At 43.0% G+C, this 23,006-nt stretch overlaps 2 protein-coding genes across 8 annotated transcripts in view; one reads left to right on the forward strand and one right to left on the reverse strand.

The window, feature by feature from the left end:
* LOC135056182 (aquaporin-8-like) overlaps window positions 1-23,006 on the reverse strand; it is a 201,524-nt gene that overhangs the window by 158,169 nt on the left and 20,349 nt on the right. The window contains exons 1-2 of one of the 4 annotated variants that reach the window (XM_063961035.1): window positions 1,667-1,701; window positions 743-798 (exon numbers count right to left, since the gene is read on the reverse strand). The gene's annotated coding sequence lies outside the window, so the exon portion shown is untranslated. Of the gene's footprint in view, window positions 1-742; window positions 910-936; window positions 967-1,666; window positions 1,702-23,006 lie in introns of those variants that run through there. The other 3 variants (XM_063961037.1, XM_063961038.1, XM_063961036.1) reach the window with 3 other exon arrangements.
* Window positions 1,069-23,006, forward strand: part of ARHGAP44 (Rho GTPase activating protein 44) — a 361,660-nt gene continuing 339,722 nt past the window's right edge. For all 4 annotated transcript variants that reach the window (XM_063961030.1, XM_063961031.1, XM_063961034.1 and 1 more), the window contains exon 1: window positions 1,069-1,460. In XM_063961030.1, the coding sequence (XP_063817100.1) occupies window positions 1,408-1,460 (53 nt within the window). In that variant the 5' untranslated portion in view covers window positions 1,069-1,407. The remainder of the gene's footprint in view (window positions 1,461-23,006) is intronic.

Consider the following 23,006-nt stretch of genomic DNA (forward strand, 5'->3'; position numbering starts at 1 on the left):
AGTCATCCAGCGACCTAGGTGCAAATTTTAGGACTAAAAATAATATTGTGAGGTGTGAGGTATTCAGAATAGACTGAAAATGAGTGGAAATTATGGTTTTTGAGGTTAATAATACTTTGGGATCAAAATGACCCCCAAATTCTATGATTTAAGCTGTTTTTTTAGTGTTTTTAAAAAAAAACACCCGAATCCAAAACACACCCGAATCCGACAAAAAAAATTCGGTGAGGTTTTGCCAAAACGCGGTCGAACCCAAAACACGGCCGCGGAACCGAACCCAAAACCCGAAAAATTTCAAGTGCACATCTCTAAAAATCACGCCCATTTATAATGAGGCCACGCCCCCTCACCGGGAGCTAGTCAGGGACTCTAGGTCGACATGTTCTAGGTCGACATGAGTATTTTTCATTTTTTTTTACTTTTTCATATTTTACGATCTACAATTGGGAGTCCAGCGAGGCACCCTGCCCGAAGCATGCGAGGGGACACGGTGCACCAATTGGGGTTCACGGTCACTGTACAGAGAAAACACACACAAAAAAGTTTAAAAAACTCATATTGACCTTTTTTCATGTCGACCTAGAGTCCCTGTTGACCTAGAAACCATGTCGACCTACTTACTGTCAACAAATAGTGGTCAACCTAGACACTGTCGACCTAAGTCTAATCTACCTAACATACCACACCTGTATTTACACCCTGTTAACCCCACCCTCTCCAGTTCACATTTTATACACTTTACCTGTGCTGAATCTTCTTTCCTGCATTAATGATTCCTCCACTGCTGCTCTTCCGCAACTGTAAAAAATAAAAAGGTTAAAAAAAAAATCACCAAAACAAGCAATAAGCAACCATAAAATAAAAAGCAACTTGAAAAAAACAAGCCCAATTCCACTTGTTATAAGCAGACTTTGCAACACTGCAGCTGCTACTAACCCCTCCCTGCTTCTCCCTGCCTTTAAATCGGTATCTACAGTGACGCCCTGGATACAAGAAAAACTACAGTTCCCGGCATCCCCCTCTCCCGACCTGCCGAGCATGCGTGTTGTGTGCCTGCTGTCCAGCCTGCAGTGTAATAGCTGCTGTTGAGAATCTCAAAGCAGAGCTGATGAACCACATAAAGGGGGGTGGATCTGGGAGTGCTTGGACCATGCAATAAAAAAGAAAAGGGGGGTTCAAGGCTGCACCCCGCCATCCTGGACACCCCATCATCACCCATGGATTTATCCTGCACCCTGGCACCTCTTGTGCACTGGAAGATGCTTTCTGCTGCAGCACCTCTATAACAGGGGACATGTAATTTGCTGCTACACTGGGGGGAGGGTCTATTTATTTATTTATTTTCTGGATCCTATAGAGAATCTAAAGAAATATATATACACATCTATTTAACTATATATTGCAAAGATGAAAAAGCAGTTCAATCGGATGAGGCAGCTTGCCAACCAGACAGTGGGAAGGTAAGAGATCCCATTTTATCTATTGTGTCACCTTTAAGGCTGACCTTACATGTAAATGACTGTATGTGACAGCCGTCCCGGAGGCACACCCCAGGGAGTATAGTGATTCGTGATGGCACAGCAGACCCCTGACACCTAACCCTGCAGTGTCAGGCTGACTGAAGGTGCAGTCTAACAAAAATGCATGGTATACCAGGTATACCTACATATGTATGTACCTAGACCATCCCCGTGTTAGTGCCAATCTGCTGAGGTTATGATGATGTGCGTGCTTATATGCAGAGTGTGATACTGGAGACCTTCGCACTTCCACATTCCTGAGGGGCAGGACATGTGCAGTGTTGCCAACTCTTAAATGAAAAACAAGCAACCGATGTCTGAAAAATAAGTCCAAAACAAGCCCAAACCAATCCTAAAAAGCCCAAAAAAAAGCCCAACTCAAGTTTTTTTTTTAATATAAAAACAAACATTATTGTTTGTCTTATTAAAATACATATCATTATTTATATAATCTGCCTTTAAGGTCTTTACAATGATATTTATCAGCACAAAACTGGCTTTTAAAGAATACTGGAATTTGTATAAATATTATAGTTAGAGTTGTGAATTTAAGATACTATACTTTCATGTTTCCTCTAAAGAAAAATCTCAAGTGAAAATTGCCAGCTGTATATACTGTATCTGTGGTCATTTGTATTCACTGTGAAATATTTATGCGATGGAAAGATAAAACAAATAATCTTACAACATCCAACTTTGTACTTATATTAAATAAATAAAGAGGCCAAATCAAGGTAACAAAACAAAAGATTATTAAGACAATTCAAAATAATAAATGCATATATAAATATTAAATAGTAACTCAATTCAATAAATAACAAAGGAATTACTGAGAGGTAAAGTGCATTGCAGATGGCATACTATGTGAGGTAAAGAGCATGGCACACTGTGTGAAGTATAGTGCATTGCAGATAGCACACTGGGGGTCATTACGAGTTGTTCGCTCGTTGCCGATTTTCGCAACGGAGCGATTAAGGCAAAAATGCGCATGCGCATGGTACGCATTGCGCATGCGCTAAGTATTTTAGCACAAAACTTAGTAGATTTACTCACGTCCGAACGAAGAATTTTCATCGTTGAAGTGATCGGAGTGTGATTGAAAGGAAGTGGGTGTTTCTGGGCGGAAACTGACCATTTTCTGGGAGTGTGCGGAAAAACACAGGCGTGCCAGGATAAAACGCGGGAGTGTCTGGAGAAATGGGGGAGTGGCTGGCCGAACGCAGGGCGTGTTTGTGACGTCAAACCAGGAACGAAACGGGCTGAGCTGATCGCAGTGTAGGAGTAAGTGTGGAGCTACTCAGAAACTGCTAAGAATTATTTATTCGCAATTCTGCTAATCTTTCATTCGCAATTCTGCTAAGCGAAGATACACTCCCAGAGGGCGGCGGCCTAGCGTGTGCAGTGCTGCTAAAAGCAGCTAGCGAGCGAACAACTCGGAATGACCCCCACTGTGTGAGGTAAAGTGCATGGCACACTGTGTGAAGTAAAGTGCATTGCAGATGGCATACTGTGAGGTAAAGTACATAGCACACTGAATTTCAAAGGTTTTATGTAAAATGGATATAAGCAAATTCATCTGAGCTGTCTCCATCGTCTATAGAAGCTTCCATGTTATATATTCCTGAGTTGAAGTGCTGAAGCATATTGGTAGTTGGTTTAAAATCCTTGCAACAAATACCCAAGCGTCTTAAACCATATCTGACATAAAACCACATAAAGTGGTCCTAAATTGCTTCACTGTTGTGTGTCTGGTCAGTGTCTTTGTTGTTGTCATTGTTAAAAACAAATTAGCCCTACTGAATACACACATCCGGCAGTCGGCAACAATAGACATAATGAATGACTCATCATCATTTCTTTAAGACTCTATTCATCCACAACGTCTCACCTACAGTATGTCTGTGTGAGGATCTGTGTTATGTGGATGAATGACTAATTATCTCTGAAAGTCGGTGTCAGTGATACCTAAAAACAAAAGAAGCCCAAAAACAAGCAGCAAAAAAAATTATAAGCCCAAAAACAAGCAACAAGCAACCACCCAAAAAAAATAAGCAACCAGAAGAAAAAACAAGCCCAATTCCGCTTGTTATAAGCTGAATTGGCAACTATGGACATGTGTGTGTATATGTGTATGTATATCTATATATATATATATCTATATATATATATATATATATATATACATATATATATATATATCTCTCTATATATATATATCTATCTCGGGATATCTTGGAGGATCAATTGCCCTTAATCAGATGGTCTCTTCCATTTTACCTAGACTTAGCCTCCTCTTTTATATCGAGGAGAGAACGTGCTGGCAGAATTTGTGCAGCATATTGTATGATTTGGCTGTGTATGTGTAGACAGCAGACATATACAAGAGCACAGTTACTATCCTAAACTGTATTATATTTTGGGGGGTTTCTTGTGCTAAGATCTTACGGTTTAGTGCTTTCTTTTTTTCACATTGAAGAGTCTACCAAATGTTTAAAGATTTGACAGGTGTTATTATTTTAACGATATGGAAATTCAATATTGACGCTTTGATTTGTTCAGTATTGTCAATGCCATAAAACATCTGTGAAGTCTAAAATATATATATTTTTTTATTGTTTTAAGTTGTAGAATAGTATACATATTAATACTTTATTATGTGCAGTAGCCTCATTACTAGATTACGATTTATGGAAGGCCAGAGTATGTAAATTGTGAGGACCACTGACATCAAAATGTCACTGTCCAAAGTGTTTGCAGGACCTGCGTATGCACTTGTCTATGCTCCCATCTGGTCTGCACATATTGAACTTAGTGCCTGCAATTATTGCTGTCTGGCCTAGTCAGGGCAGTGGGCACACCCAGCTCTCTGAACAGCACATGTTGTGTTGCTGTACAGGGGTAGGGTGGCATCTGCCACATGGCAGTGTGTGTGTTGGAAGGAGGGGGGGGGGGGGGGCAGGTAGTTTCTAGGGGGCAGTGTGTAGCATCCGGACACTGCCTATAGTACCTCTCTGTATCACTTCATGGTGCTACTTATGTTTACTGTTGTGACTCATAAAGAACGGTAACGCAAGACAGAGGAGTAATTTTACAATAACAAAAGTATTTTAAGGGCGATAGTTACTTACTATTGCTATACTATATCTATAATTTATGATTCTAAAGATTCTGACAGACCAAGAGGCCTTAAGGCCCGTACACACTGGTCGATATATCGTCCGTTCTCTTGGTTCTCTATTGATCTGCAGATATATCTATTAGTGTGTACCCCCCTTTAGACTGGGCTTGCAAAGCTTTCAGATATAGTAAACCATTGATGTACTGTTGTAAAACCACAGTAAGATCATGTCATCAGTTTCCTACAGTATGTTATGTGTGTGCAGCCATAACATGATTACCTGCTGCCACAGTGTCAGCTGCATACCTCACAGCTGTCCCAATTTGGAGAGATAGTCCTGATTTGAGGTCTTTGTACCATGTCCCATCCACAGACATATGCGGTCCATGATGGAAAGGTTGGGAGACATGTCTCATTCCTCGCTGCTCTACTGTACAGAGCCAAAGGGGGTGGCTAAGGTGTGCCTAGCACTGCATGAATAGCCACACCATTATGGCTCAACCATGCCCCCTCCATTTGGTCTTGGTCCCCCATCCTGGGTCTGAAATGACAGGAGGTATACAACTGTTCTTCAGGTTTTAGTGATGTGGATAGTTCCAGGACAATAGATTGGCTGATAAATATTAGTTCAGCCCACAAAATGGCTTCCTCCACTATTTGTAGTCAACACTTCAAATACCAGTTTTTTGTTTTTTTTTGCAGATTAAGTGGTAAATTTATTAAACAGACACATGGAGATGTTCCCCATAGCAACTAATCAGATTATATAAATTTTCTATAATGCAATAGAGAAATGATAGCTAAAATCTGATTGACTGCTATGGGCAATGCCTACACTTTATCTGTAGAAGCTTTAATAAATCTACCCTGAAGTATCACGAGCTGGAATCTCTGGCTGTTTTATTGCTGTGTTTGCAATTGGTGCTCTGATGAGCATGTCAGACGCCTTACCTTACAATCACTACAATGTTCTAGCCAAACAGGGCTGCTGCAAGACACCATTTTTAGTGGATGTGTAAGCCACTATTCATGATGCTATACCAACTGAAAATATACCATTAAAGAACCTGGTGAAAGTTGCTTTATAAATGAGTTCTCTGCGCATACATGATTACTCTCCAACAATTAACTCACAATTTTTTTTCCGCGAGTTCCACAGACTGCCAGATTAGGTCACCCTCTCGCGGCCCGCCCACTTACTAGTTATATGTGCAGGACAGGGTGCACGATGATGCAGTTCTCATTTCTGAGAAACCCCCAGCCCTGCCTCCTACAGTGTTCAGGTGCATCTCCCCACCCTCTATCTCCAAGTCATTTCTTGGTTTACACAGTTCCTGTTCTTGGTCACTTTCTTCTGTACTTTAAAGCAATGATGTGTACATCTAAAATATAGACCGTAGAGAGACTATATAATCTATATCACAGGTTCTCAAACTCGGTCCTCAGGACACCCACACAGTGCATGTTTTCTAGGTCTCCTCACAGAATCTCAAGTTAAACAATTAGCTCCACATGTGGACCTTTTAAAATGTGTCAGTGAGTAATTAATACACCTGTGCACCTGCTGGGTTACCTGCAAAACATGCACTGTGTGGGGTCCTGAGGACCGAGTTTGAGAACCTATGATCTATGGCCCTCATTCCGAGTTGTTCGCTCGCTAGCTGCTTTTAGCAGCATTGCACACGCTAAGCCGCCGCCCTCTGGGAGTGTATCTTAACTTAGCAGAATTGCGAACGAAAGATTTGCAGAATTGCGAATAGAAATTTCTTAGCAGTTTCGGAGTAGCTCCAGACTTACTCGGCCATTGCGATCAGTTCAGTCAGTTTCGTTCCTGGTTTGACGTCACAAACACACCCAGCGTTCGCCCAGACACTCCCCCGTTTCGTCAGACACTCCCCACGTTTTACCCAGAAACGCCAGCGTTTTTTCGCACATGCCCAGAAAACGGCCAGTTTCCGCCTAGAAACACCCACTTCCTGTCAATCACACTACGATCACCAGAACGATGAAAAAATAAGAATTTACTTACCGATAATTCTATTTCTCGTAGTCCGTAGTGGATGCTGGGGACTCCGTCAGGACCATGGGGAATAGCGGCTCCGCAGGAGACAGGGCACAAAAATAAAGCTTTAGGATTAGGTGGTGTGTACTGGCTCCTCCCCCTATGACCCTCCTCCAAGCCTCAGTTAGGATACTGTGCCCGGACGAGCGTACACAATAAGGAAGGATATTGAATCCCGGGTAAGACTCATACCAGCCACACCAATCACACCGTATAACTTGTGATCTGAACCCAGTTAACAGTATGACAAACGTAGGAGCCTCTGAACAGACGGCTTACAACAATAACAACCCGAATTTGTTTGTAACAATAACTATGTACAAGTATTGCAGACAATCCGCACTTGGGATGGGCGCCCAGCATCCACTACGGACTACGAGAAATAGAATTATCGGTAAGTAAATTCTTATTTTCTCTAACGTCCTAAGTGGATGCTGGGGACTCCGTCAGGACCATGGGGATTATACCAAAGCTCCCAAACGGGCGGGAGAGTGCGGATGACTCTGCAGCACCGAATGAGAGAACTCAAGGTCCTCCTCAGCCAGGGTATCAAATTTGTAGAATTTTGCAAACGTGTTTGCCCCTGACCAAGTAGCAGCTCGGCAGAGTTGTAATGCCGAGACCCCCCGGGCAGCCGCCCAGGATGAGCCCACTTTCCTTGTGGAATGGGCCTTGACAGATTTAGGTTGTGGCAAGCCTGCCACAGAATGTGCAAGTTGAATTGTGCTACAAATCCAACGAGCAATCGTCTGCTTAGAAGCAGGAGCACCCATCTTGTTGGGTGCATACAATATAAACAGTGAGTCAGACTTTCTGACTCCCGCCGTTCTTGAAATATATATTTTCAATGCCCGGACCACGTCCAACAACTTGGAATCCTCCAAATCGTTAGTAGCCGCAGGCACCACAATAGGCTGGTTCAGGTGAAACGCTGACACTACCTTAGGCAGAAAATGAGGACGCGTCCGCAGTTCTGCCCTGTCCGTATGGAAAATCAGATATGGGCTCTTATATGATAAAGCCGCCAATTCTGATACTCTCCTGGCTGAAGCCAGGGCCAGTAGCATGGTTACTTTCCATGTAAGATACTTCAACTCCACCGATTTGAGCGGCTCAAACCAATGGGATTTGAGAAAATCCAAGACTACATTAAGATCCCACGGTGCCACTGGGGGCACAACCGGGGGCTGTATATGTAGTACTCCTTTTACAAAAGTCTGGACTTCAGGAACTGAAGCCAATTCTTTCTGGAAGAAAATCGACAGGGCCGAAATTTGAACCTTAATAGACCCCAATTTGAGGCCCATAGACAATCCTGTTTGCAGGAAATGTAGGAATCGACCCAGTTGAAATTCCTCCGTGGGGGCCTTCCTGGCCTCACACCACGCAACATATTTTCTCCAAATGCGGTGATAATGTTGTGCAGTCACCTCCTTCCTGGCTTTTACCAGTGTAGGAATGACCTCTTCCGGAATGCCTTTTTCCCTTAGAATTCGGCGTTCAACCGCCATGCCGTCAAACGCAGCCGCGGTAAGTCTTGGAATAGACACGGTCCCTGCTGAAGCAGGTCCCGTCTTAGAGGTAGAGGCCACGGATCCTCCGTGAGCATCTCTTGAAGTTCCGAGTACCAAGTTCTTCTTGGCCAATCCGGAGCCACTAGTATCGTTCTTACTCCCTTTTGCCGTATAATTCTCAGTACTTTTGGTATGAGAGGCAGAGGAGGGAACACATACACTGACTGGAACACCCACGGTGTTACCAGAGCGTCCACAGCTATTGCCTGAGGGTCTCTTGACCTGGCGCAATACCTGTCCAGTTTTTTGTTGAGGCGGGACGCCATCATATCCACCATTGGTTTTTCTCAACGGTTCACAATCATGTGGAAGACTTCTGGATGAAGTCCCCACTCTCCCGGGTGTAGATTGTGTCTGCTGAGGAAGTCTGCTTCCCAGTTGTCCACTCCCGGAATGAATACTGCTGACAGTGCTATCACATGATCTTCCGCCCAGCGAAGAATCCTTGCAGCTTCTGCCATTGCTGTCCTGCTTCTTGTGCCGCCCTGTCTGTTTACGTGGGCGACTGCCGTGATGTTGTCCGACTGGATCAACACCGGCTGACCCTGAAGCAGGGGTTTTGCCAGACTTAGAGCATTGTAAATCGCTCTTAGCTCCAGTATATTTATGTGAAGAGACATCTCCAGGCTTGACCATACTCCCTGGAAGTTTCTTCCCTGTGTGACCGCTCCCCAGCCTCTCAGACTGGCATTCGTGGTCACCAGGACCCAGTCCTGTATGCCGAATCTGCGGCCCTCTAACAGATGAGCACTCTGCAACCACCACAGAAGAGACACCCTTGTCCGTGGCGATAAGGTTATCCGCTGATGCATCTGCAGATGTGATCCGGACCATTTGTCCAGCAGATCCCACTGAAAAGTTCGTGCGTGGAATCTGCCGAATGGAATCGCTTCGTAAGAAGCCACCATCTTTCCCAGGACTCTTGTGCATTGATGCACAGACACTTTCCCTGGTTTTAGGAGGTTCCTGACAAGTTCGGATAACTCCCTGGCTTTCTCCTCCGGAAGAAACACCTTTTTCTGAACCGTGTCCAGAATCATTCCCAGGAACAGCAGACGTGTCGTCGGGGTCAACTGAGATTTTGGAAAATTCAGAATCCACCCGTGTTGTTGCAGCACTAGTCGGGTTAGTGCTACTCCGTCCTCCAGCTGTTCTCTGGACCTTGCCCTTATCAGGAGATCGTCCAAGTAAGGGATAATTAATACGCCTCTTCTTCGCAGAAGAATCATCATTTCGGCCATTACCTTGGTAAAGACCCGAGGTGCCGTGGACAATCCAAACGGCAGCGTCTGAAACTGATAATGACAGTTTTGCACCACGAACCTGAGGTACCCTTGATGTGAAGGGCAAATTGGGACATGCAGGTAAGCATCCTTTATGTCCAGGGACACCATAAAGTCCCCTTCTTCCAGATTCGCTATCACTGCTCTGAGTGACTCCATCTTGAACTTGAATTTTTGTATGTACAGGTTCAAAGATTTCAGATTTAGAATAGGTCTTACCGAGCCGTCCGGCTTCGGTACCACAAATAGCGTGGAGTAATACCCCTTTCCCTGTTGTAGGAGGGGTACCTTGACTATCACCTGCTGAGAAAACAGCTTGTGAATGGCTTCCAATACCGTCGCCCTGTCTGAGGGAGACGTTGGCAAAGCAGACTCTAGGAACCTGCGAGGGGGAGACTTCTCGAATTCCAACCTGTAACCCTGAGATACTACCTGCAGGATCCAGGGGTCCACCTGTGAGCAAGCCCACTGTGCGCTGAAATTCTTGAGTCGACCCCCCACCGCTCCTGAGTCCGCTTGTAAGGCCCCAGCGTCATGCTGAGGGCTTTGCAGAACCCTGAGAGGGCTTCTGTTCCTGGGAAGGGGCTGCTTGCTGCCCTCTCTTACCCCTTCCTCTGCCCCGAGGCAGATATGACTGTCCTTTTGTCCGCTTGTTCTTATAGGACCGAAAGGACTGCGGCTGAAAAGACGGTGTCTTTTTCTGTTGGGAGGGGGTCTGAGGTAAAAAGGTGGATTTTCCGGCAGTTGCCGTGGCCACCAGATCCGATAGACCGACGCCAAATAATTCCTCCCCTTTATACGGCAATACTTCCATATGTCGTTTGGAATCCGCATCACCTGACCACTGTCGCGTCCATAAACTCCTTCTGGCAGATATGGACATCGCATTTACTCTCGATGCCAGAGTGCAAATATCTCTCTGAGCATCTCGCATATAAAGGAAAGCATCCTTTAATTGCTCTATAGTCAATAAAATACTGTCCCTATCCAGGGTATCAATATTTTCAGTCAGGGAATCCAACCAGATGACCCCAGCACTGCACATCCAGGCTGAGGCGATGGCTGGTCGCAGTATAACACCAGTATGTGTGTATATACTTTTTAGGGTAGTTTCCAGTCTCCTATCAGCTGGATCCCTGAGGGCGGCCGTATCAGGAGACGGTAACGCCACTTGTTTTGATAAGCGTGTGAGCGCCTTATCCACCCTAGGGGGTGTTTCCCAGCGCGCCCTAACCTCTGGCGGGAAAGGGTATAATGCTAATAACTTTTTTGAAATTAGCACTTTTCTATCTGGGTTAACCCACGCTTCATCACATACATCATTTAATTCCTCTGATTCAGGAAAAACTACAGGTAGTTTTTTCACCCCCCACATAATACCCCTTTTTGTGGTACTTGCAGTATCAGAGATATGCAAAGCCTCCTTCATTGCCGTGATCATATAACGTGTGGCCCTACTTGAAAATACGTTTGTTTCATCACCGTCGACACTAGATTCAGTGTCTGTGTCTGGGTCTGTGTCGACCGACTGAGGTAAAGGGCGCTTTACAGCCCCTGACGGTGTCTGAGACGCCTGGGCAGGTACTAACTGGTTTGCCGGCCGTCTCATGTCGTCAACTGATTTTTGTAATGTGCTGACATTATCACGTAATTCCATAAACAAAGCCATCCATTCCGGTGTCGACTCCCTGGAGGGTGACATCACCATTATCGGCAATTGCTCTGCCTCCACACCAACATCGTCCTCATACATGTCGACACACACGTACCGACACACAGCAGACACACAGGGAATGCTCTTATCGAAGACAGGACCCCACTAGCCCTTTGGGGAGACAGAGGGAGAGTTTGCCAGCACACACCCAAGCGCTATAATATATATGGGAACAACCTTATATAAGTGTTGTTCCTTATAGCAGCTTAAATATATCAAAATATCGCCAAAAAATGCCCCCCCTCTCTGTTTTACCCTGTTTCTGTAGTGCAGTGCAGGGGAGAGTCCTGGGAGCCTTCCTCACAGCGGAGCTGAGCAGGAAAATGGCGCTGTGTGCTGAGGAGAATAAGCCCCGCCCCCTATTTCGGCGGGCTTTTCTCCCGGAGTTTTAGATATCTGGCATGGGTTAAATACATACATATAGCCTCAATGGCTATATGTGATGTATTCTTTTGCCATAAAGGTATTAAATATTGCTGCCCAGGGCGCCCCCAGCAGTGCCCTGCACCCTCCGTGACCGCTTGGTGTGAAGTGTGTGACAACAATGGCGCACAGCTGCAGTGCTGTGCGCTACCTTCATGAAGACTGAAGAGCCTTCTGCCGCCTGTTTCCGGACCTTCAATCTTCAGCATCTGTAAGGGGGGTCGGCGGCGCGGCTCCGGGACGAACCCCAGGGTGAGACCTGTGTTCCGACTCCCTCTGGAGCTAATGGTGTCCAGTAGCCTAAGAATCCAATCCATCTTGCACGCAAGTGAGTTGAAATTCTCTCCCCTAAGTCCCTCGATGCAGTGAGCCTGTTGCCAGCAGGACTCACTGAAAATAAAAAACCTAAAAACTTTTTCTAAGCAGCTCTTTAGGAGAGCCACCTAGATTGCACCCTGCTCGGACGGGCACAAAAACCTAACTGAGGCTTGGAGGAGGGTCATAGGGGGAGGAGCCAGTACACACCACCTAATCCTAAAGCTTTATTTTTGTGCCCTGTCTCCTGCGGAGCCGCTATTCCCCATGGTCCTGACGGAGTCCCCAGCATCCACTTAGGACGTTAGAGAAATCCTCGTTATGCCGTGAGTAAAATACCTAACTTTTGTGTAAAATAACTAACCGCATGCGCAGTAAGCGACTAATCGCAATATAGCGAAAATCGGCAAATAGCGAACAACTCGGAATGACCACCTATATCAATTCAGATGGCACTCCAATGGTCTATTCCACAGGTTCTCAAACTCGGTCCTCAGGACCCCACACAGTGCATGTTTTGTAGGTCTCCTCACAGAATCACAAGTTAAATAATTAGCTCCACCTGTGGACCTTTTAAAATGTGTCAGTGAGTAATTAATACACCTGTGCACTTGCTGGGTTACCTGCAAAACATGCACTGTGTGGGGTCCTGAGGACAGAGTTTGAGAACCCCTGGTCTATTCACACAACAGCAAAGCATATAATATTTTTATTTTTTTGTTATTGCTATGGGTACTTGCACTAGTTATTGTAATCTTAAGGGTGAGTGCCTATTTTTTCATGTCACTTTTATATAAATGCATATATTAAGAGCCAGCAATGATTATTTTTGTTGTTCTGTGAGTTCAATACAGTTGCATTCAAGGAGCCGACTTGTGTCATTTTCCACGGTAGCAGAAATAAACATCCCAGCCTTAGGATATTGTATATGATTAAACAGCTCAGTAGTAAGCTAATGCATTGAGTATAAATTGCTGGAGGAATTGTAGAAGTTATTAAAGCAAATTGTCTGTGGGTACCCCTTAATGCGTGCAGAAACAGCCAGATCATTTATATATGAAGCTATAGAATCCATCAGAATCATTGCGCTTGGGGTCTTTGATTGTGACGTGCTTTGCTGAGCAATATGTTGCATCCAATGAAGGTGACAGTTGCAGGTATGGATGTTACATGCACCAATGGTATCCGGTTTTTAGGTCGACAGAACTTAAGTCGATACTCATTAGGTCAATTGCTATTGGTCGACGTGGTCATTAGGTCGATGGGGTCACAAGGTCGACGTGGCAAAAGTCAACACATGAAAAGGTCGACTAGAGTTTTTCACTTTTTTTTCTCTTCATTTTTTGAACTTTTTCATACTTTACGATCCACGTGGACTACGACTGGGAATAGTAACCCGCGCCGAGCGCAGCAGTAGCAGAGCAAGGCACCTTACCCTTCACTCGCCATACGAGGGGACACGGTGCACTGACTGGGGATCACGGTCACTTTACAAATACAACGTCACCAAAAAATATATAAAAAAACGGCCTTTTTCCATGGCGATCTAATGACCGCGTCGACCTATTTCAGGTGTCTACCTAGTCACAGTCGAGTAGTGGTCGACTTAACGACTGTCGACCCTATGATCCACACCCGCACCAATTTAGCTTTTTTTTTTCATGGAAAGGCATTCCCTTAGTGACCGGGGGGAATTCTGTGCATCGCCAGTAAATGTGTAGCAGATTTTCTAGCAGGGAAAATGTTTTCGGTATAGAAATGTACTGATACTATTTTTCCGTCCTGTAACTCTGTCCTGCGGACCTAGAAAACTGTATCCAGCTTCTCCTGGATGTAATTAGAGTGAGCATGTCACACGTTCCTTACAAACAAAAAATGTGAGGCATTTATTTACAGCAGGGCTGGGTAGGAAACAGTATATTTCAATGCTGCATTCCCAACACTACAAACAATGCTGATTTTCAATATATTGCTGCCTTAGAGCGTAAATATTTTGGAACTAAGCAATGTAGATATTCCCAGTGTGATGATCTATCTTACAGTTATCATCATGGAGATGGACGGTTTAAATATTGCTTTGACATGTAAAATAGATAATGCTATTACATACTCGAAGGGGAAAATTAAAAATAAAATAAAATCTCGTTTTAGACTAATCTGGGCCACTGCTGTGTGCCGCATCCTTTTAGAGAATCATGAAACAGACATTAGCAGTGATATGTAAAAAAGGAAGGTAAGATAAGGCATGTCTGATGGGTGCTGATCAGAACCAGAACTAGGCCAAAGTTATGTAACAGACTGAGGGGGGAGATGTACTAATCAGTAAAAAGAGTGGAGAAGTTGCCCACGGCAACCAAAGGAGTGGAGAAGTGAGCCAGTGGAAAAGTTGCCCATGGCAACCAATCAGCTGCTCTGTATAATTTTATAGTATGCAAATTAGACATGTTACTTTAATGCTGATTGGTTGCCATGGGCAACTTCTCCACTGGTTCACTTCTACACTCTTTTCACTGCTTAGTACATTTCCCCCTATAGCTGATGCCGGGTTGACTCAAGAAGACAGAAGATGTGTAGAGTCCATAGAATAGTGCAGGCCTGGCCAAACTGTGGCTCTCCAGCTGTTGTGAAATTACAAATCCCAGCATGCACTGCCACAGATTTAGCATTCCCTAATAGCAAAACTGGCAGGTCATGCTGGGGCTTTTAGTTTCACAACAGCTGGAGAGCCACAGGTTGGCCAGGCCTGGAATAGAGAAAATGAGAAAGGGACATGAGAGAAGTAAAACATAAAATGATAGTGATCACAAAGGGAGTAGAGAATCACAGATACAGTACTAAGGAATACATTGGAAAGCAAACACACTGGGAATAGAGCAGGGAGTCATGAATCAACCATGGAGAAAGGCATAATTGAACAAGGTCACAACTAGTTACAGATTCCCAAAAGTTAAGAAGTTTTATTAACCAGCTAATACTGGAAAATTAAATACTGATCGAAATATAAAACATCCAAAACAAACTAGATCCATCTCAGTCCATTTTTTTGGCAGATTACAAATAATGAAGAAAATAACCTTTCCATCGGCATCATTAAAGACATGAAACACAACTCTTAATGGCATAGACCAAAGCCGGCCATAGGCATAGGCAAACTAGGCAATTGCCTAGGGCATTTGATATGCCTAGGGGCATCAGCAGCTTCTGCTGATTAAAATGATATGCGGCATGCCTATATTCTGTGTGTAGCATTTCATATGCAGATACAGCCACAGTCTCACACAGTATATAGGCATGCTGCATATCATTATAATCAGTAGAAGCTGCTTGTGCATCCTAGCCACATAGCAATGCAAATAAGATGCATTTTCATTAAAAAAAGGTGCCAGATGTTAGCATTGAGGCAATATTTATGAGGACACATCTGTATCCAAGCAGAGGCAGAGGTCACAGTGTTAGTGGCAGTGTGATTGCTGTGTGCATGTGAGTGGGTTGGTTGTGCAGTAGTGTTCGGAATATGTGTAAGGAGCATTATGTGTGTCATGTAAAAATGCATTAATAATGTGCAACATATGTGTAAGGGGCACTATGCGTGTCATGTGTATAAGGGCATCAATAATGTGCGGCATATGTGTAAAAGGGTACTACTGTATGTGTGTTATGTGTATAGGGGCACTAATAATGTGTAGGGGGCACTATGTGTGTCATTATGTGTATAAGGGCATTCATAATGTGTGGCTTATGTGCAGGGGGCATTATGTGTAAAAGGGCATTAATAAAGGTTGTCATAATGTGTAAGGCGCATTATGTTTATAAGGACATTAATAATGTGTCTCATGTGTAAGGGGCATTACTGTGTGGAATTATGTGTATAAATGCATTACTAATGTGTGGCATTATGTGTATAAGGTGCTCTACTATGTGGCGTTGCGTATAGAAAGGGCACTACTGTGTCTAATGTGAATAAAGAGCAATAGGGTGTGATGTAATGTGAATAAGGGGCTCTACTGTGAGTAGTAACGTTTATAAGGTAAAGTGATACTACTGTGGGATTTATGAACACTATCGCATGATCAAATGTGAATAAAGTTGCAGTACTGTGTGGTGTAATTGGAATTGGGGTTACTATTGTGTGGCCACGCCCCTTGCCAGCAAAAACACACCCCTTTTTGGGCTGTGCGCCAAATGTGCAAACTGTTCCTATTTAAAATATAGGGGGTACAAACACCAAAATAAGGACTGCTATGGGTGAGGGGTGATGGCGCTGAGAAAGAGGTGCAAGGTCAGAGGCGGAACCAGCGGTGGTGCTAGGGGGCACAAGCCAAAATCTTGCCTAGGGCATCATATTGGTTAGGGCCGGCTCTGGCATAGACAGTACATTACTTTAGGATAGCCTACCTTTCCCGAGTCATATTTGACCTCATTCAGAGTTAGACATACGCCAATTTATAAAAATTATGTTTATTTCAAGATAATAAAAAAAAAATACATTGATCAGTATTTACACTAGTAAACAGAGTATGTAATAAAGAAAATAATTTAAACAATTACAGTATAATTGTATATTTATTATTATTTATTACCAGTTATTTATATAACGCACACATATTCCGCAGTGCTTTATAGAGAATATTTCTCCATTCACATCAGTCACTGCCTCAGTGGGGCTTACAATCTATGTTCCCTACCACATATACACGCACACACATTCACACTAGGATTATGGGAGGAAATCAGAGTACCTGGAGGAAACACACACAAGCACGGGGAGACTGTACAAACTCCACACAGTTAGGGCCATGGTGGCAATCAAACCCATGACCTCAGTGCTGTGAGGCAGTAATGCTAACCATTACACCGTCCGTGCTGCCCAGTATTATTAACTAATTATTAATAAAATTATTATTATTATACTGCTGTATACTTTTTATATTATCATGAATTGCAGGAATTCTAAAATGGTTTAATATGACATAAAGACATAAAGCATATATGATTATGTGAATTAGTAACCTATGTCATATATAATCCTAAAGAGTACAACATACCATTAACATAGTTAGGGTCATATTCTTGAGTTGTTAGTCTTCAATGGCAATATAATTAGTATGAGAGTCTTTGGGATTTATTAATCAAGCAGTTACAGTTACAAAGTGTTTGACTCTTCTAAATTGTAACTGAACCTCGGATCCTTTATCTGGCTAAATTTCTCTTCCTTACCCTGTGTATATTAGATGATGATTTCTCATTGAATCTATGAACCAAATTTAGTTTTTGACTATAAGGCTATTATGTAGTTATGGTTGCTTTCAACATTTTGTTGCTGAGCTCTTGTTTGCCTGGAGATGTGAATTTATTGAAATCCTTAACAAGGCATGGGGTGGTCAATGCTACAAGAACAGTCCAAAGTCTCCGTGGGACATGAATTTGTAATATTTCTTCCAAAGAGCTTGACCAAAAGGTGGAAACCCATGGAAAGTATGCCAAGGAAATTACTCCAATGGTTACAGGAGATTCAGATGGAAAAATGTATTTCATCTGGTAGGAGGCAGATACCACCAATATGCAAGGGATATCAGATGGAAACCTAAAAAATGACCGTGGGTGAAACATTTTAAACCAGTTGTTCCAAGACATGTATGTTCTAAACATTTCAGCAATCCAAGAGTTACTGACCATATAAGAGAGTTAATTTAAATTTGCATGCAAGTCTATTTCGTGTATGGATCTAGTGATTTTTCACACTGCACCCTTACCAGGCATAGGTAACTTAAGCAATAATGAATGAATCCCAGTTCTACACATCTCAGTATTGTGGTTGAGTGGATGTAACTGGGCAGCAACTGGCCGTCGCATGTAGGCTGAGTACTGAGGGCATGACGTGGGTGTACAGGCAGAATTGCGGCCTATAGAGAGGTGACCATATACAGAGATCACTCTGATGTCAGACGGATCTCTTGAACAAAGTATAGGGCTAGTAAAAATGCGTGTTGATAGTGATGATGGTTCCTTTCACCGCCACCTACACAGTGGATGTGTAGGGCGGTGAAATTGCATTCATACGGCCAACTCTGAATACCACATTTATTATAAAGCACACAATGTGGCCAACTTACAGTAAGTACAACTTTGATTCATATTTATCAGAAATGCACACGTTTGCATAGTGAGGCATTATAGATTTGTATCTGTTCTTTTTCAAAATTTATTGGAAAGGAGACTCAGCAGGAACATCAATCTTTTGTTATTTTAGTATATTAAAATACTGTCTGATTACATAAAAAAAAAAATATTTACTACAACTTTTTTTAACTTATTTTAGCTATTACCTATATAGTCAAATTGACTTTTAGCATGCAATATGGGTTTAAATTGAATGGTTTTACTGTTTATTATTATTATTTTAGTATGTATGTATGTATGTATGTATGTATGTATGTATGTATGTATGTATATATATATATATATATCGCACACATTTTCTGCATCGCTTCACAGAGAATATTTGTCCATTCACATCTGTTACTTCCCCAGTGGAGCTTACAATCTATATTCCCTATCACATGTACACACACATTCACGCTAGGGTTAATTTAGTTTGGAGCCAATTAACCTACCAGTATATTTTTGGATTATGGGAGGAAACCGGAGTACCTGGAAGAAACCCACGCAAGCATGGGGAGAATATACAAACTCCACACAGTTAGAGCCGTGGTGGGAATCAAACTCATGACCTCAGTGCTGTGAGGCAGTAATGCTAACCATTACACCATCCGTACTGCCCCAATCAAATTGTTTGCGGATTATAATCTGCATTTATGTTGTTTACTTTTAGTTACATTGTATGTTTGTTATCTATGATGACACTTTGGGCTGTAACCTATTAGCAGCAATAATTTCCCGCTTCTGATAGGATCACTGGGGGCTATCCTATTAGCCCCGATGCTGGCCTAATTTTCTCCCAAAACCATAATTTATCGGGGATTATGCTTCAGGTGCCTCAGGCACCCAAAGCATAATCCACGATAACGGCCACCGAAGCCGTGAAAAACACATGGGATTGGTGACTTATCCCCGATCACACGTGTTATCGCACGATTGGGGGTCCAATTTCAGCCTACAGAAAAAAAACGGCCTCTAATTGGATACCACGATAATTAGAGATGAGCAGGTTCGGTTTAACTCGGATTTACTCGGTTCTCAAAACGGCATCTTATTGGCTCACGGATGTCACGTGTTTTGGATAGCCAATAGGAAAAATCCGGATAAAACCGAACTGGAGTTATTTCTGGCGTTAAATGAGAACCTGCTCATCTCTAGTGATAATGACCATAGGTCAAACATCGTGATATCTGCCCATTTTTTCCCGGCCAAAGAGCGTCAGGGCTAATAGGATACCGCCATTTGCTATTGTTGATACATTTCCATCTGTTTTGTAAATGTATAATTTTAAATAATTTTCAATTTGTATTTATGTAAGGTATATATTAAAGAGTGGATTTATAAAATATTCTTGTTACAGGGTAATACCTAGCTTCTATGACATTACTAGTAAGTTAATTTGCAGTGCTCAACGTTAGTACAATTCTGTTTGCTCTCTCTACCCTTTGCATACTTTCATCTCCTTCCAAACCTCTTGTGTCAATGTGATTGAGTTGTGATAATCCTTCGACAATAAAGTAGACTGGGATTCATCACCTAGAGACAAAAGATATGTTTAACATCATTGTTGGTAGGGTATTATTTATTTATTAACAGTCTCTTACAGTGGGGATTGAAAGTTTGGGCATCCCAGGCAAAAATTCATTTTAATGTGCAAAAAGGAGCCAAGGAAAGATGGAAAAATCTCCAAAAGGCATCAAATTACAGATTAGACATTCTTATAACATGTCAAAAAAAAAGTTTGATTTTATTTCCATCATTTACACTTTCAAAAGAACAGAAAACAGAAAAAAATGGCATCTGCAAAAGTTTGGGCACCCTGCAGAGTTAATACCTTGTACTGCCCCCTTTGGCAAGTATCACAGCTTGTAAACGCTTTTTGTAGCCAGCCAAGAGTCTTTCAATTCTTGTTTGAGGTATCTTCGCCCATTCTTCCTTACAAAAGTCTTCCAGTTCTTTGAGATTCCTGGGCTGTCTGTGACGCACTGCTCTTTTAAGGTCTATCCACAGATTTTCAATTATGTTGAGGTCAGGAGATTGTGAAGGCCATGGCAAAACCTTCAGTTTATGCCTCTTGATGTAATCCACCGTAGATTTTGAGGTGTGTTTAGGATCATTATCCATTTGTAGAAGCCAGCCTCTCTTTAACTTCAGGTTTTTCACAGATGGCATCAAGTTAGCATCCAAAATTTGCTGGAATCTTATTGAATCCATTTTTCCTTCTACTCATGAAATGTTCCCTGTGCCACTGGCTGCAATACAACCCCAAAGCATGATTGATCCACCCCCATGCTTAACAGTTGGACAGAGGTTCTTTTCATTAAATTCTATGCCCTTCCTTCTCCAAACGTACCTTTGCTCATTCCGGCCAAAAAGTTCTATTTTAACCTCATCGGTCCACAGAACTTTATTCCAAAATGCATCAGGCTTGTCTATATGTTCATTTGAAAACTTCAAATGCTGATTTTTGTGGTGAGGACGTAGAAGAGGTTTTCTTCTGATGACTCTTCCATGAAGACCATATTTGTACAAGTATCTCTTTATAGTGGAATAGTGTACCACAACTCCAGTGTCTGCCAGATCTTCCTGGAGGGATCGTGCAGTCAAACGTGGATTTTGATTTGCTTTTCTCACAATCCTGCAAGCTGTTCTGTCTGATATTTTTCTTGGTCTTCCAGATCTTGCTTTAACTTCCACTGTTCCTGATGACTGCCATTTCTTAATTACATTCCGAACAGAGGATATGGGCATCTGATAACGCTTTGCTATCTTCTTATAGCCTTCTCCTGCTTTGTGAGCGTCAACTGTTCTCAATTTCAGTGTTCTACACAACTGCTTAGAGGAACCCATGGTGCCGATTGTTGGGGCAAGGTCAGATGAGTCTGGGCTTTTAAAACCTTTGAGATTGACATCACCTGGTCTTTCCAGACGATGATTGAGAACAATCCATGACACTGCCAGGTCTCAGCTGTCCAAAGGGGGCAGTACAAGGTATTAACTCTGCAGGGTGCCCAAACTTTTGCAGATGCCATTTTTTGTTTTCTGTTCTTTTGATAGTGTAAATGATGGAAATAAAATCAAACTTTTTTTTGACATGTTATAAGAATGTCTAATCTGTAATTTGATGCCTTTTGGAGATTTTTCCATCTTTCCTTGGCTTCTTTTTGCACATTAAAATGAATTTTTGCCTGGGGTGCTCAAACTTTCGATCCCCACTGTATATAGTGCAGCAAATTCTGTTGAGCTTTACAGTTGGAAACAACAATGATAAAACAAAACTGGTTAATAACAGACAGTCATAGAGGGAGGAAGGCCCTGCTCACAAGCTTACAATCTATAGGGTATGATTGCATGGGTGGTCTTCAGTTTGCAGGCTGTCTGGGTCACGGCGCACAGTATACCGGCGCCGGAATCCCGACACCCGGCATACCAACACCTTTTCTCCCTCTTGGGGATTTACGACCCCCCTGGAGGGAGAATAGATAGCGTGGCGCACGTATGGCGCCACCATGCACGCAAGGGGCTCATTTGCGCTCGCCACGCTGTTGGTATGCCGGCGGTCGGGTTTCCGGTGCCGGTATGCTGTGTGCCGGACCCCGACAGCCGGCATACCATACTACGCCCGATTGCATGGGGGTGACTTACCCGGAAGCCCTCTGGGTTCTGGTCGTCAAGATTCCGCTGTCAGTCTTCTGACTGTCAGGATCCCAGACAAATTGAGGTTGAAGAAGATAAAATAAAGATGCAGGAGACAGCTCTAGAGAAAATAACTCCTTAAACATAAATGAAGCTTCAATGAGCAGTATTTGAGAAGAAAAATGGAGGAAACTGATAGCCGGTGCAATTCCTGTCATGGTCACAGTCCTGCAGATCGGTTTGGAAAATGTCTGCCTAAAAGTACTGTGGGGTCTTTATAGGGATGGCCATCGGTGTGTTCGCTATCGATGGTTGCCATTAATAGTGAAACTGTGAGCGGCCATTGATGGTCACCAACTGTGCTATGTGAGACAATCGATTGTTTCACTCATTGATGGCCATCCCTGTTATTTCAGTGAATGACACGCGGGCAAATCACAGCCCAGAGGCAGGGCTTGGTGGTTATCAGGAGTGGAGCTATGCTCCGAGTCCCGGCACCTTGTAAAAAAATAAATAAATATTTGTTTAGACTGTGTCATCGATGGAGGGAAACCATCTGGTTCTCTCCTATCGATGGCAAAAACATTCGACATTGGCCATAAACCATCAATGACTAGGAATCATCGGTGGTCGATGGCCTTTCCCAGGTCGTCATGTGTTCTCTGATGACAAATACTGTAGGAGCTTTTAGTGCAGAAATGATGCACTGTGCTTACAGTTTTTTCACTTCATAAAAGACCATTACAGAGTACAGTCAGTAAGGGATACAGTCATTAGGTCGACCACTATTTGTCAACATGCATTAGGTTGACATGGCCACTAGGTCGACATGGAAAAAGGTCGACAGACATTTTTAACTTTTTTTTCTTAAATTTTTTTGAACTTTTTCATACTTTACGATCCACGTGGACTACGATTGGGAATAGTAACCTGTGCCGAGCAAAGCGAGGCACCTTGCCTGAAGCATGCAAGGGGACGCGGTACACTAATTGGGGGTCTACGTGCGGAAAGGGAAATTTCTAAACCCAAAAACCATCAAAAAACTAATGTAGACCTTTTCCTGTTTCGACAATTTCTGTGTTGACACTGTCGATCATTTGACCGTGTTAATCTTGTGCATGTTGACCATGTGAGGGGACACGGTGCACTAATTGAGGTTCCCCGTCACTTTACAAAGAAAACAACACTAAAATAACTGCATG

This window comes from Pseudophryne corroboree, chromosome 3 (assembly GCF_028390025.1).
Source record: "Pseudophryne corroboree isolate aPseCor3 chromosome 3, aPseCor3.hap2, whole genome shotgun sequence".
NCBI lineage: Eukaryota > Metazoa > Chordata > Amphibia > Anura > Myobatrachidae > Pseudophryne > Pseudophryne corroboree.